The sequence below is a fragment of the Equus caballus genome, chromosome 1, assembly GCF_041296265.1.
Source record: "Equus caballus isolate H_3958 breed thoroughbred chromosome 1, TB-T2T, whole genome shotgun sequence".
Taxonomy (NCBI): Eukaryota; Metazoa; Chordata; class Mammalia; order Perissodactyla; family Equidae; genus Equus; species Equus caballus.
Window position 1 is genome coordinate 148,716,356 of NC_091684.1, and position 12,365 is coordinate 148,728,720.

General features: G+C 34.4%; 1 protein-coding gene and 1 non-coding gene across 21 annotated transcripts in view; both read left to right on the plus strand.

Annotated features, from left to right (window-relative positions):
- The window catches only part of CCPG1 (cell cycle progression 1), a 42,697-nt gene that overhangs the window by 27,917 nt on the left and 2,415 nt on the right, over positions 1 to 12,365 (plus strand). For 6 of the 20 annotated variants that reach the window (XM_070236265.1, XM_070236291.1, XM_070236292.1 and 3 more), the window contains exons 6-9: positions 2,527 to 2,778; positions 3,971 to 3,997; positions 7,418 to 7,539; positions 10,292 to 11,697. In XM_070236265.1, coding sequence (XP_070092366.1) covers positions 2,527 to 2,778; positions 3,971 to 3,997; positions 7,418 to 7,539; positions 10,292 to 11,697 — 1,807 coding nt within the window. Of the gene's footprint in view, positions 1 to 648; positions 745 to 2,526; positions 2,779 to 3,970; positions 3,998 to 7,417; positions 7,540 to 10,291; positions 11,698 to 12,365 lie in introns of all 20 variants that reach the window. The other 14 variants (XM_070236283.1, XM_070236295.1, XM_070236289.1 and 11 more) reach the window with 3 other exon arrangements.
- MIR628A (microRNA mir-628a) lies at positions 1,867 to 1,961 on the plus strand. The gene has a single exon (NR_032789.1). It is a non-coding gene; the product is annotated as a microRNA mir-628a (primary transcript).

The following is a 12,365-nucleotide window of genomic DNA, read 5'->3' on the forward strand; positions in this document are numbered from 1 at the left end:
ATTTCAGCAACTTGGACACTTCAAAGCACATTATTCTAGTTTTTATTTCCTTTCTGAACTTGGACTTCTTGGGAATTTTACAGATTCAGTTAAGAGGAATATTTTATTAGGTGTATTTTTATCCATTGTTATCCTTCCCAAAGGAATTAATTATTTCAATAAAGAAAATGTTAAAAAATAATAAAAAATGACATTTTGGACTATGTTGAAAATATTATATATAAGTCAATAGCCAAGAGATTTTGGTCTCTTTCCCTTACCCCATATTTTTCTTGGTTGGTTAATTTCCTGCTACTCATTGCTTAGTTATTTGTTTTTCCTTTTCCCTTTCTTCTCCATCTCTATAGGATTTGAAGTTCAATGTTTTCTTCTTCTAGATTACATTTTTGTGGCAATAATCTTTTTGTTAATTTAAGAACATTCCCCTCTCCCTCCATATCACCCTCTCCTCCCCCAAGAAAGCAAAGTTGATAGTTGTGGAAAAGTTTGTATTGTATGTGTTTTTTTTAAAAGGCATGATTGTTAGATTTTGATGGAGCACAAATAACAGTGTGAAGTAATAATTAAAATAAATATTTCAATTCTCTTTCCTTTTTATTCTTTATAATAAAGCTTTATACATCTTTTTTTCCTGTTTATTCACAAAAGAAAGGTGGTGGGAGAAGCTGTGGAAGATTCCTGAATGCATAAGGGGATGGGATGATCAGCTGAAACACCATGTTCCTAGCCAACTCGCTTTCCAAGGTGGTGTGACTAAATCTGATCAGCTTTTCTAGAGCTGTGTGCCTAGTCACATTTACTATTTACTTAGTGCTTTAAAGATATCTATTGTCATCTGTGATAATCTAAACAGGTGTTCAAAATTGGTCTTGTAGTAAAGCTGGCTAGCTTATTGCATGCCTTTGCATTGCTTGCATCGTGGACTATGGGCCAAATTAATTTAAAAGAAGTTTAAAAATAAAAATATTTCAGCTATCATATGTATGGGTTAAAAAAGATGGAAGCATTAGATAAGGATGTGAATTTGTTAATATGGGTTAGGCTGCTTTGTTTACTTAGAATATATAATGAAGGCAATATGTTAAGGTAGAAGCAAAAATTTATTTAAGGAATTATGACAAATGGTTTGTTTTTACATTTACCCATCTTAGTACTGTAAGAAAGTCTGACTTAAGTACTCCAACCATGATCACGATTGCCTTTGTATTATGTAATGCTTTGTTTAAGTCTTCCTTTCTTTCTCTGTCCAAGAAATGTAACCTCACAGCTGAGGCGACGGCATCTTGGAAAACTAGCCATCAAGAGTAACCTGATAAACATGATGGGCATAAGGGTCATGACCAAAAGATCTCTCAGTGGCATCTGTATCACTAGATATTAGGAATATTCATTCATTCAGTAGTGCCTTCTGTCTTTTTGTTCGTTGTTGTAAGTGTGAAAGTTAACCAGATCCTCCATGATCCATCTTGAAAAAGTATTGCCTAACCTAAGTCACCAGCTTTCCTGTGGCATGGATATCCTGTCTTACAAACAATTGTTTTGCTTTTTTGAAGCATGAATGTTGTTTTGGAGCTCTCTGTATCAAATTCAAGTTCCCATTTTATCCTTAGTTTTAGTGCTTTTCTTTTCTTCTAACTGGCCTGTGGGAATTATTGCTGAGTCATCTAATCTTCTTTGTCAAAATATAGTTTATTGATATATGGAACAATGTTAAGAAATTATACATTTGAAAAAGCTGATGGTGATTTTTCTAAAGGATATATCTCCAGTACTTGAGATTTCTTGTTGTATTTTTTGTTTCAATTTATTGTTCATTATTATTCTTTTCAAAAAGGAGCAGCACCAGACTAGTCCTTAATATCGGAGATAGCTGTTGTGTCACTTCCTCATGCTGACATATTTACTAGAGGGTAAAATTAATAACCTTCTAGTAAGAGTGGCAGTCGAAGGGAAGGGCTCATCTGACTTCCGGAAACCTGTGTTAAGCTATAGTGCTTTGAACCTTGATTGTGGGCTCATAGGATGGGAATGATACTAGGGACATACACACCTAAGGAAACTTGTGGAAACTTTTGTCCTTTTAAGTCACAGGAACTGCTTATATACTTTCCTGTGTTCCTTAAACAGTTGAGCTTAGATGACCTCTATTTGAAAGTGAATGAAGAGATAGAGGGTTTTTTTCCTTCCAGAAATAGTATTTGTTTATGTCTTTAAAAGTGATGAAATTTAGTAGGCTATGAGAATGATTGTTCTAATGGTGTAAACAACAAGGGAGGCTTAAAAAAAAAAACAGACCATCAAAGGCACAGAATATGATTAACAGATTCTTGTGTATCACAGTTGAAATCACTTATGTTTTGGCTTTATGCTGATAAACTTGGAAAAATTGAGTTTTTGTTTGTGTCTTTTTGTTTTTGGCTGTCTTATGTAAAAAGGCATGTAGGGATGGCATTGATTATTCTAAATCATACTGGGAAAGCTTTTCTAGAATTTTCATATTTATCTACATTTTTCTTTTTAAAATAGTATTTTCATCTCAGCCTAGCGATGACGAATCAAGTAGTGATGAAACCAGTCATCAGCCCAGTCCTGCCTTTAGACGTCGCCGTGCTAGGAAGAAGACTGTTTCTAGTTCAGAATCTGAAGAACAGCTGCTTCCTGAACAAGAAACTGAACCCTCTAAGGAGCTATATAAACGCCAATTCAGTAGTGGTCTCAATAAATGTGTTATACTTGCTTTGGTGATTGCAATCAGCATGGGATTTGGACATTTCTATGGTGAGTATTTGAAAATTTATTATACATAAATTGATGGCTTAGTGTACAGCACTTACCAAGAGTGAGAAATTCTGGGATCTGTTTTCAGTGTCGTTATTAAATACATGACCTTGGAAAGCTCGTAACCTATTTGAACCTCAGTTTTCTCGTTTGGAAAATGGAGATAGTGTTGTGTATCTCACAAAGCTGTTTTCACTTTAATTAGCCAGTATTTAAGAAATGTAAGGATTATTAGCTGGTGTATTTTTTTAAAGAAAAAGGTTGGAAGATTAAAAATCTGAAATGCTTACAAAGCATTCATTTTAATTTAGAATCACAATTAAACTAGTTTTAACTGAATTTTTTAGGAGAATTCAATCCCAGTTCAAATAGTTACGTTTCAAATGTCACAATAATTGGTGCTCATTATTTCTACCTTCAGGTTTCATGCAAGAATTATATTTTGTGACATTCATTGCTGCTGCCATGATTCACATGAATTGAGAATTCTTAGTTTTATAGTTTAGCATTATACTTTGCTCATTATTATCCTTGTTACTGTTTACATACGTTGATTGTCTTAAGGCAAAGCCTTTAAAAGTCTCTTGGGTGAAAAGAGGAAAGAATTCCATGTGGTGTTATTTGTCATTTGGGAGTCTAACTATTGAACCTTTTTTAAGGTGAGAGTATTTAAGAATTGAATATTCACACTCTTTGCTTTATTAGAATAAAAAAAAGATACTTTAAAGAAAATATCAACTTCACAAATTTCAGTTTGCCTTATATTAATTACTTTTGGGTTTTTTGCCTACATAATTGACAGTTTAACTTTATGAGTATTCCTGTTTTGCTAGTTCCTTCCAACATTGTGTTCCTTATGCAAAGATTGAATTATGTATACTCTATGTTGACTTACGGAAAAGATATATTATTCAACAAAATGTAATGTTAGAATAAACTTAATGAAGATAATACTTGTTTAAAGTCAGAGTCAGTAAAATGTGTTTCTTCTTGTATTTAACTTTATATTAATAAAAATAAGTATTTAGAGTCCTGGTGGATGCCTGCTTGAGTTTAATACTGAGAGACTATAATTTGTATCCTCCCTTGAAGTTTGTTGTAATGAGATTTGACTTGAAATGTGTATTTAACTTTATTATCTAGCTGGAGCAAGTGTATGAATTTTTTTTGAGCATGGTTTTTTCCCCCACAGGTAAACATGGAGGTGACAAAGGAGAAGGTCTTATTTCAATTGTTTTTTCTTACTAAAAAAAAAGAATTGGACAGTGATTTAATGTTAATCTCAATTACATTAAAACCCCAATTGCATGACCTTTAAGTATTTTGTAGAAAGATCAATTTAGAGAAGAGTGCTTTCAAAATTGAAAAATTATTGCCCTGTTATTTAGGATTTGGTTACTTGTAAAATTTACTTTAATAAAACCTTTTTTTTGTGCTTTTTCAAATTAGCCTTTTAGAATATTAAAAACATGGGCAATATAATATGAAGTAGGTCTATATTAGTAATGAGATTGGCTCAATGAACATATAAAAACTTAGCTGAATCACTGTTAGCTTTTGAAGGTCACTATTTAAAGGACATCAAATTTTTCCTTAATTCTGGCCCTGATCTCAGCACTTTAAGAGCTCTTTTGAGTTCATTTTAGAGGCAATTTGAATTTCCCATGCACCGTGAAGTCAGTCATTGCACTCCATAATTAGTCATTTGCTTTATTTATAATCGTTTAAGAACACACTCAGAACATTCACCAGCTTTGGTTCCCTATAACTTTGGAGTGTCAGATCTATCCTGGAAGGAAGAGAAAACTAGCAGGACTGAGGATAGTAAAAGAATGTACTTACAGGTATTTGGCACTGCTTCAGGTTCTGAAAGTACTTACAAAAGTTAAAAAAAAAAGAATTTTCATGTCTAAAACACCTGTCTTCTTATTCTTTCTTTACTGGTAGACCATCCATATTATGAATCATCAGTGGAGTTCAATTGATTTATTTTCCTCATGGAGTTGCTTTAAGTATTGATAGGCTGCCCTACTCTTCAGCAGACAATATAATGGAATATAGCTAGGTGATAAGTTATGTAGCACAGACAAGAATATAGCTCAAAGGCTACCCTTATTGAGTTATCCCAGAGGTGCTAGTATTTGTGTTGGGTCTGGTCTTAACATACTTATGCTAGGTAAGGAAAGTGGAACATTCCAGCAATGAAGAACCTGATAACCTGAGAGTAAACTTGCTGGGTTTGGGAGCAGTGAAAAGACTGGCTGGACTGTAGCAGAATGGATACTTAGAAATAATGGAGTAAAAGGTTGGACTTTGTGGGGTGTTGTTATATTGTAAAACATCTGAGAATCTGGGTAGAATTTGATTCATAAAGTAACCTAACAGCAGTAATTTTAGAGGAAAAGTGCAGGAAGGTAAATGGTGTGGGGAAAATTAGAACAGTCAGCTAGGAGGTTTTGTAATCCAGATACTCAGTGATCAGGGCCTTGACAGGGATGGTGGGGATGGAGCAAAGGTTGGTGAAATAAGGGATGCTGAAGTGATAATGGAAAACAGAACTTTGAGCCTGGATACTTGAGGTATTGGTGGTTTATTTTTTACATTCCAAGAAGTATGCCAGCTGTGTTATTTTGGAGTTTAAAGTGTTACTGGGGAAGAGTTTTCCGAGATGATGAAGTAAATAATGGTGAGCACAGTTTAATTTGTTTTCACCCAACTTTATTCTAGAATGGTTTAGGGTAGGTGTTGAAGTTTGATATTTTTTATGAAGACACTCCAAAAATTGTGCGCAACAGACAGCTGGATGTCTTGGCTGGAAGCTCTGGTGGGACTGGGGACTCTATCTCTAGAAGAGAAGTCTTAGAGCAGTGATAGCAAAAACTGACACAGGGTTAATGTGATTAATTAAGATACGCCAATTTGTAGACATGACCAGAAGGCCAAAGGTTGTACCTTGGGTGGTAACACTTTATAGTTAGGCAGCGGAAGATAGAGGAAAAACCCCAGAGAGTTAGTGAGATTGATAAAGGCCACATTAAGACAGTCATCAAACATATGCTATATAATAGTACTGCTGCGAATTCAGATCTTAACACATAGTTTTAAGTTACTTTCTAGTGGGCAAAGGATTTCATCCTATTGGCAGTTTGAAAAGAAAGAGGTTTTCTGTTACTCTGGGAACTACAGATGAATTTATTTCAATATTTTTAAAAATCTGAGATAACAGAGTAATATTGAAACAAATTTGCTATTCTTTTACAAATCAAAAATTTAAAGAGAAGTGATCCTAACAGACTATCATAGTTGTTAACTGGTAACAGTTGTCTGTAATTTGGCAAAAGTTTTCTCTTTAGTGTTTTTCAAGATGTATTGAAGAAATTAAAAATCCATCTTTTTAGCAGTATGGAAAGAAATCATAAACTGTCATTATTACATTCTTTCATTACAAAATTCCTTGTTATCTTTACTTAATGGTATGCCACTCAGTAGATATAATTTTAAGGTTGCCAAATGCATTTTGCTTATTTTTTATTTAGTGTTGGTTTTTTCCTCTCATGCATGAAGCACGTAGCAGCATGTGAACAGCATGTCTTGGTACATTAACATTTTTATTTTTAGGGTGAAAATGTAGAGCATCCTAGTTGGTTAAGATTTCTTTGCCAAACTGCTGGGATAGGGATGGTGATACTTGGGTACAGACTTAACCAATGCAGAATTCTTAAAAGATTTGTCTTTGAGAATGGTGGGTAATCACAGTTAGCCAACTGTTTTCCTTGCTATACTTTTTGAGTTTGTGTTATATCATTTAGGCAAAATATAGTGAGAAAAAAAGACATTTTTGTTTTTCTTTTTTTTTCTTTCTCTCTCTCTCTCTTTTTTTTGTTTTTGTTGAGGAAGATTAGCCCTAAGCTAACATCTGTTGCCAATCTTCCTCTTTTTTTGCTTGAGGAAGATTAACCCTGAGCTTGCATCTGTGCCAGTCTTCCTCTATTTTGTACGTGAGTCGCTGCCACAGCATGGCTGACAAGTGGTGTTGGTCTGCGCCTAGGATCTGAACCTGCGAACCTGGGCCGCTGAAGCCGAGTGCACCGAACGTAACCACTAGGCCACGGGGCTGGCCTCTGTTTTTCCTTACTGATTTATGACGTGTGAATAGATTCCATGGTTGGTTTCTTTCTCTTTGGAAAGGGGGGAATGCAATACTTTATTGTACCTTAGAGCCCTCAAAAACAACCTTGAGTGCCCTCAATATAGTAGGATTAAAAACATTACATAAATTGTTTTCTTTGTTAGAGTAATATGGACTGGCTTGTTTTAATCAAAAGGATAGTGAACTGCTTAAATGTCCCTGGGTGTATGCTAAATAAAATAAAAAATATATTAACCTACTTGGCCTGATCTATATTACAATTAACAGCCATCTACCATTTGATGAATGACACCATGAGATTTTACTTATTCATTCTTTGTTTATATAATCAGAATTTTTATAGAACTGTGAAATGCTGATACTTTGAAGAAAACGATCCTATCTGAATTAAGTAGTTAAATATATGCAAATAAATGTTTTATTATGTTTTAAAAATATTGGTAGTCATAACATATACGTTATATCCCTAATAAAAATTTTCATTTTTAGGCACAATACAGATTCAGAAGCGTCAGCAGTTAGTGAGAAAGATGCATGAAGATGAATTGAATGATATGAAGGATTATCTTTCCCAGTGTCAGCAGGAACAAGAGTCTTTTATAGATTATAAGGTGTGTACTACTAATACAGTTTATAAAAATTAGCAAATAGTGATTGTGCTATTCAGATACAAGTACAGTGAGGACTAGTAAATAATAATACTGGTAATTGTGGATTGAGTACTTACTGTGTCGTAGTCACATTGTGAATACCTGACATACAGTATTTCTCTTATTTCTCACCACAGCCCTGTGAATTAAGCAAGTATTAATTTCATTTTATAGACGGGAAAGAGGTTCAGAAAGGTTAAGTAATTTTCATAAGGCTGACAACTGGCAGAGCTGAATTTAATTCCATTTACCTGACTTCAAAGATAGTACTCCTAATCACTATAATTAATGTTATTATTATTGTGATTATTATTTTGGTGAGGAAGATTAGCCCTGAGCTAACATTGGTCACCAACCTTCCTCTTTTTGCTTTAGGAAGATTCACCCTGAGCTAACATCTGTTGCCAGTCTTCTTCTATTTTGTATGTGGGCTGCCATCACAGCATGGCCGCTGACAAGTGCTGTAGATCCATGCTGGGGAGCCAAACTGAGGCTGCCAAAGCAGAGTTTGCCAAACTTAACCAGGGCTGGCCCTAATTAACATTATTTTTAATTGATATTATATACATAAAACATTATTGGGGCTGGCCCAGTGGTGCAGCAGTTAAGTCTGCCCGTTCTGCTTTGGCGGCCTGCGGTTTGTCAGTTTGGATCCTGGGTGAGGACATAGCAACATTTGTCAAACCATGCTGTGGCAGGCCTCCCAAATATAAACTGGCGAAAGATGGGCATGGATATTAGCTCAGGGCCAGTCTTCCTCAGCAAAAAGAGGAGGGTTGGCAGCAGATGTTAGCTAAGGGCTAATCTTCTTTTAAAAAAACCCCAAAAACATTATTATTATTTTTACAGAGCTGAACAAAACATTTTCATTCAGTAAAAGAGAGAAGGAGAGTTTGTAATCTCTCTAAGATCTTCCCTTGATCAAGGGAAATAATCAGCCAGCCCTTTTTCTCTGGTTTCTTGTTAATTCTGATGGAAGACAGAGCATGTTATGCTTTCCTGCCTAAAACTCACCTAACTCCAATAGGACTGTGCTGTCAGTTCTTTCCAGGTACCTAACACCTTTGTGGGTTTATGAAGACCAGTTGGTCTCCTATCTGATTCTTCCCTAGTAAGGGATTATAGGTAAACTCAGGGTAGAAAAGTAAACTGTTCTTTTTTCCTTCCATTTCCCCAGATTTCCTTTATACTTTATATAAATATATATATATATATCCCTTATAGGATTATGACTATATTTCTTTGGAAGACAGAATCCCGCTTGACATCTGAATTATATCTTTCAGGAGGGACTACTGAAGTTAATTGTAAATAGTGTAGTTTTCTGTATCTTGATCAGATGTTGTTATAAAAAGAGTAGCCATTTTCTTTTTCACCACTAAGGTTTCTGGTTCCATAGGATGATATTGGCTCTTAGGATACTTGCCCTACACAGATCTTTACTGAGTCATTTTTTTTTTTTGTTCTCTGAAGATTAATGATAATCTTATCTTCTAATAAGATTAATATCTGTGGTAAATTGAGCAAAATTTAAGTATCATTTTGCTGATTTATACATAAGATATTTTAACTGACTGGATAGTGCTATAACCATTAACTTCTTTGAGCATATTGTTTAGTTTCTTGTTGTTTTGATTAAAGTTTGTTATTAATACATACGTTGAGAGAAAAATTAGATCATTCAAGGCTACCTTGAACTGCAGCAGAATTGTGTAAACCTGATTGAACATGGTTTCTCTCTATCAAGGGTATTGACTTCAGGGTTACATTGCTAATCTGGTCATCGTCTCATCAGAAAATTATTTGAAATTGGAGAAATTAGTTATAAAAGTTACCATGATTTAGTCTGATCTCTAAAGTGCGGGAGAACTTGTATGACTTATCTCAACTTACTTAGAGATGTTAATTTGGGTAGGACTGAGATCTTTCACATAGGACTAAGATTATTGAAATTTTCTCCCTTCAAAGAGTGCAGTGAAGATAAACAATTTTTTTAAGTCTGAAGTCATCTCTAGCTGTAATTTTACTTCTTATAAAAGGTTATCTCCCTCACCCAAGGATCAGAGAAGCTTTTAGTCCTGCCTTACTTCTCTCTAAGAGCCTTCTCAGGAGATTAGAGTCTTGTAGTCAAAAGACAGGCATATCTCATGGCCGGCGCAGTGGCATAGTGGTTAAGTTTGCGCTCCACTTCAGCAGCCTGGGGTTCATGGGTTCAGATCTTGGGTGTGGACCTACATAACAGTTGTCAAGCCATACTGTGGCAGCATCCCACATAGAAAAAATAGAGGAAGATTGGCACAGATGTTAGCTCGGTGACAATCTTCCTCACTAGGGAAGAAAAAAAGATAGGTGTTAATCTCCTTTTCTCCTAACTTGTATGTGGGCCTAGAAACAGGTAAGGATTTCATATGATTATGGGAAAGACTAGTCAGAAGTACCCCATCTCTATTTTTAAAATCTTACTGAGATAAACCAAGCTCTAGCTAATTTTTTCCTGCCTTTAAATTCTTCCAGCATGCTATATTCTTATTTTGATGTAGCTCTCTCCTGTGCATTTTCTTGCACGTGAATCTTATTGAAAATACTGTATAAAGGATAGTCTCTGCAGAAATAGACACTAAAAATTCATGGAGTATTTGTTATATCTTAAAGATTTAAATTCAGCTTTTAAAGCATTTGACATTTTTCTTTCTTCTTTTTCAAAAAAATTTAGTCATTGAAGGAAAACCTTGCAAGGTGTTGGACCCTTACTGAAGCAGAGAAGATGACCTTTGAAACTCAGAAAAAGAACCTTGATACAGAAAATCAGTATTTAAGAATATCTCTGGAGAAGGAAGAAAAAGCCTTATCTTCATTACAGGAAGAGTTAAGGAAACTAAGGGAACAGATTAGGATATTGGAAGATAAAGGGACAAGTACAGAATTAGTTACAGAAAATCAGAAACTTAAGCAGCATTTGGAAGAAGAAAAGCTGAAAACACATAGCTTCCTTAATCAGAGGGAGACTCTTTTGGCAGAAGCAAAGATGCTAAGGAGGGAACTGGAGAGAGAACGACTAATAACCACGGCTTTAAGGGTGGAACTCCAGCAGTTAAGCTCTAGTCAGTCATATGGCAACACAGACTCTCCTGATATATTGACTGAAAAAAAGGAAATAGAAATCTTACGAGAAAGACTCACTGAGTTGGAGCGGAAGCTAAACTTTGAACAGCAGCGTTCTGATTTGTGGGAAAAACTGTATATTGAGGCAAAAGATCAAAATGGAAAACAAAAAACTGATGGAAAAAAGAAAGGCAGCAGAGGAAACCACAAGGCTAAAAATAAGTCAAAGGAAACATTTTTGGGTTCAGTTAAGGAAACATTTGATGCCATGAAGAATTCTACCAAGGAGTTTGTGAGGCATCATAAAGAAAAAATCAAACAGGCTAAAGAAGCTGTGAAAGAAAATCTGAAAAAATTCTCAGATTCAGTTAAATCCACTTTCAGGCATTTCAAAGATACCACCAAGAATATCTTTGATGAAAAGGGCAGTAAAAGATTTGGTGCTACAAAAGAACCAGCAGCTAAAAAACCAACAACAGTTTTTAGTGAATATTTACATCCACAGTATAAGGCACGTACACAAAACCAGAGGAGTAGAGGCCCTACTACGCACAGAGAAGGAAGGAAAGAAAAACCAGTTCACTTTGAAGAATTTGGAAAAAATACAAATTCACAGAAATGCAGTGTTGAGCATGACTGTAGAGAAAACTCTTTCAGAAAGGCTTGTTCTAGTGTATTTGAATGTGCTCAACAGGAATCCATTAATCTTTTTAATATTAAACTCTTGAATCCTGTAAGGATAGATGAATTTAGACAGTTAGTTGAAAGGTATTTATTAGAAAAACTGGATAGTTTTCATCATTGGAAAGAACTTGATCAATTCATCAATAAGTTTTTCCTAAATGGTGTCTTCATACATGATCAGAAGCTCTTCACTGACTTTGTTAATGATGTTAAAGATTATCTTAAAGACATGAAGGACTATCAAGTAGATAATGATGGAGTGTTTGAGAAGTTGGATGGATATATATATAGACACTTCTTTGGTCACACTTTTCCCCCTCCATATGGACCCAGGTCGGTTTACATAGAACCATGTTATTATAATAGTTTTTAACATTTATAGATTAGCATTTTTATTATATGATAAATTTTTTGGAATGTTACTATTTGTAAAAGTACTTTTTTTAAAAAGTACTATTTGTAAAAGTACTTTATTGCCAGAAAATTTAGAATAAATTGAAAGGTATAATTTTAATAGCTGTTACAAACTGAAAATTTCATATTATCAGTTTGACTTGAACAAATGGTTTAATTTCTACCTTAAAAATCAGTTAAAGATATATAAATCCTGTTTTGTTTCTTTCCATTATAGTTTATATGAAAAGACAATCATCTTAAGTGAAATTATTTTCCTTTAATCTTTTATTTATTTACTCACTTTGGAAAGCTAGGCGTGAACAATACAGATTCCGGTCTGAAATCAGAAGAGCTCATATATAACAATTCAGATGTCCGACTTATTTTTATTTGTCTATTCCATTTACCAACTAATTATATTTAATATACTTATTACAGAATTATTGTTGACAAAGGTAGAGGCATGATCAAAGAGGCAAACTTAGCAAGCCACAAGTTCTAATGTGTGTGCTTTATACATAACTTCTAAAAATAACTCTGTATCCATTGCTTACCAGCTTTATATTCTGTAACATGAAACTCGCCTAATCTTCAAATGTTAGCTT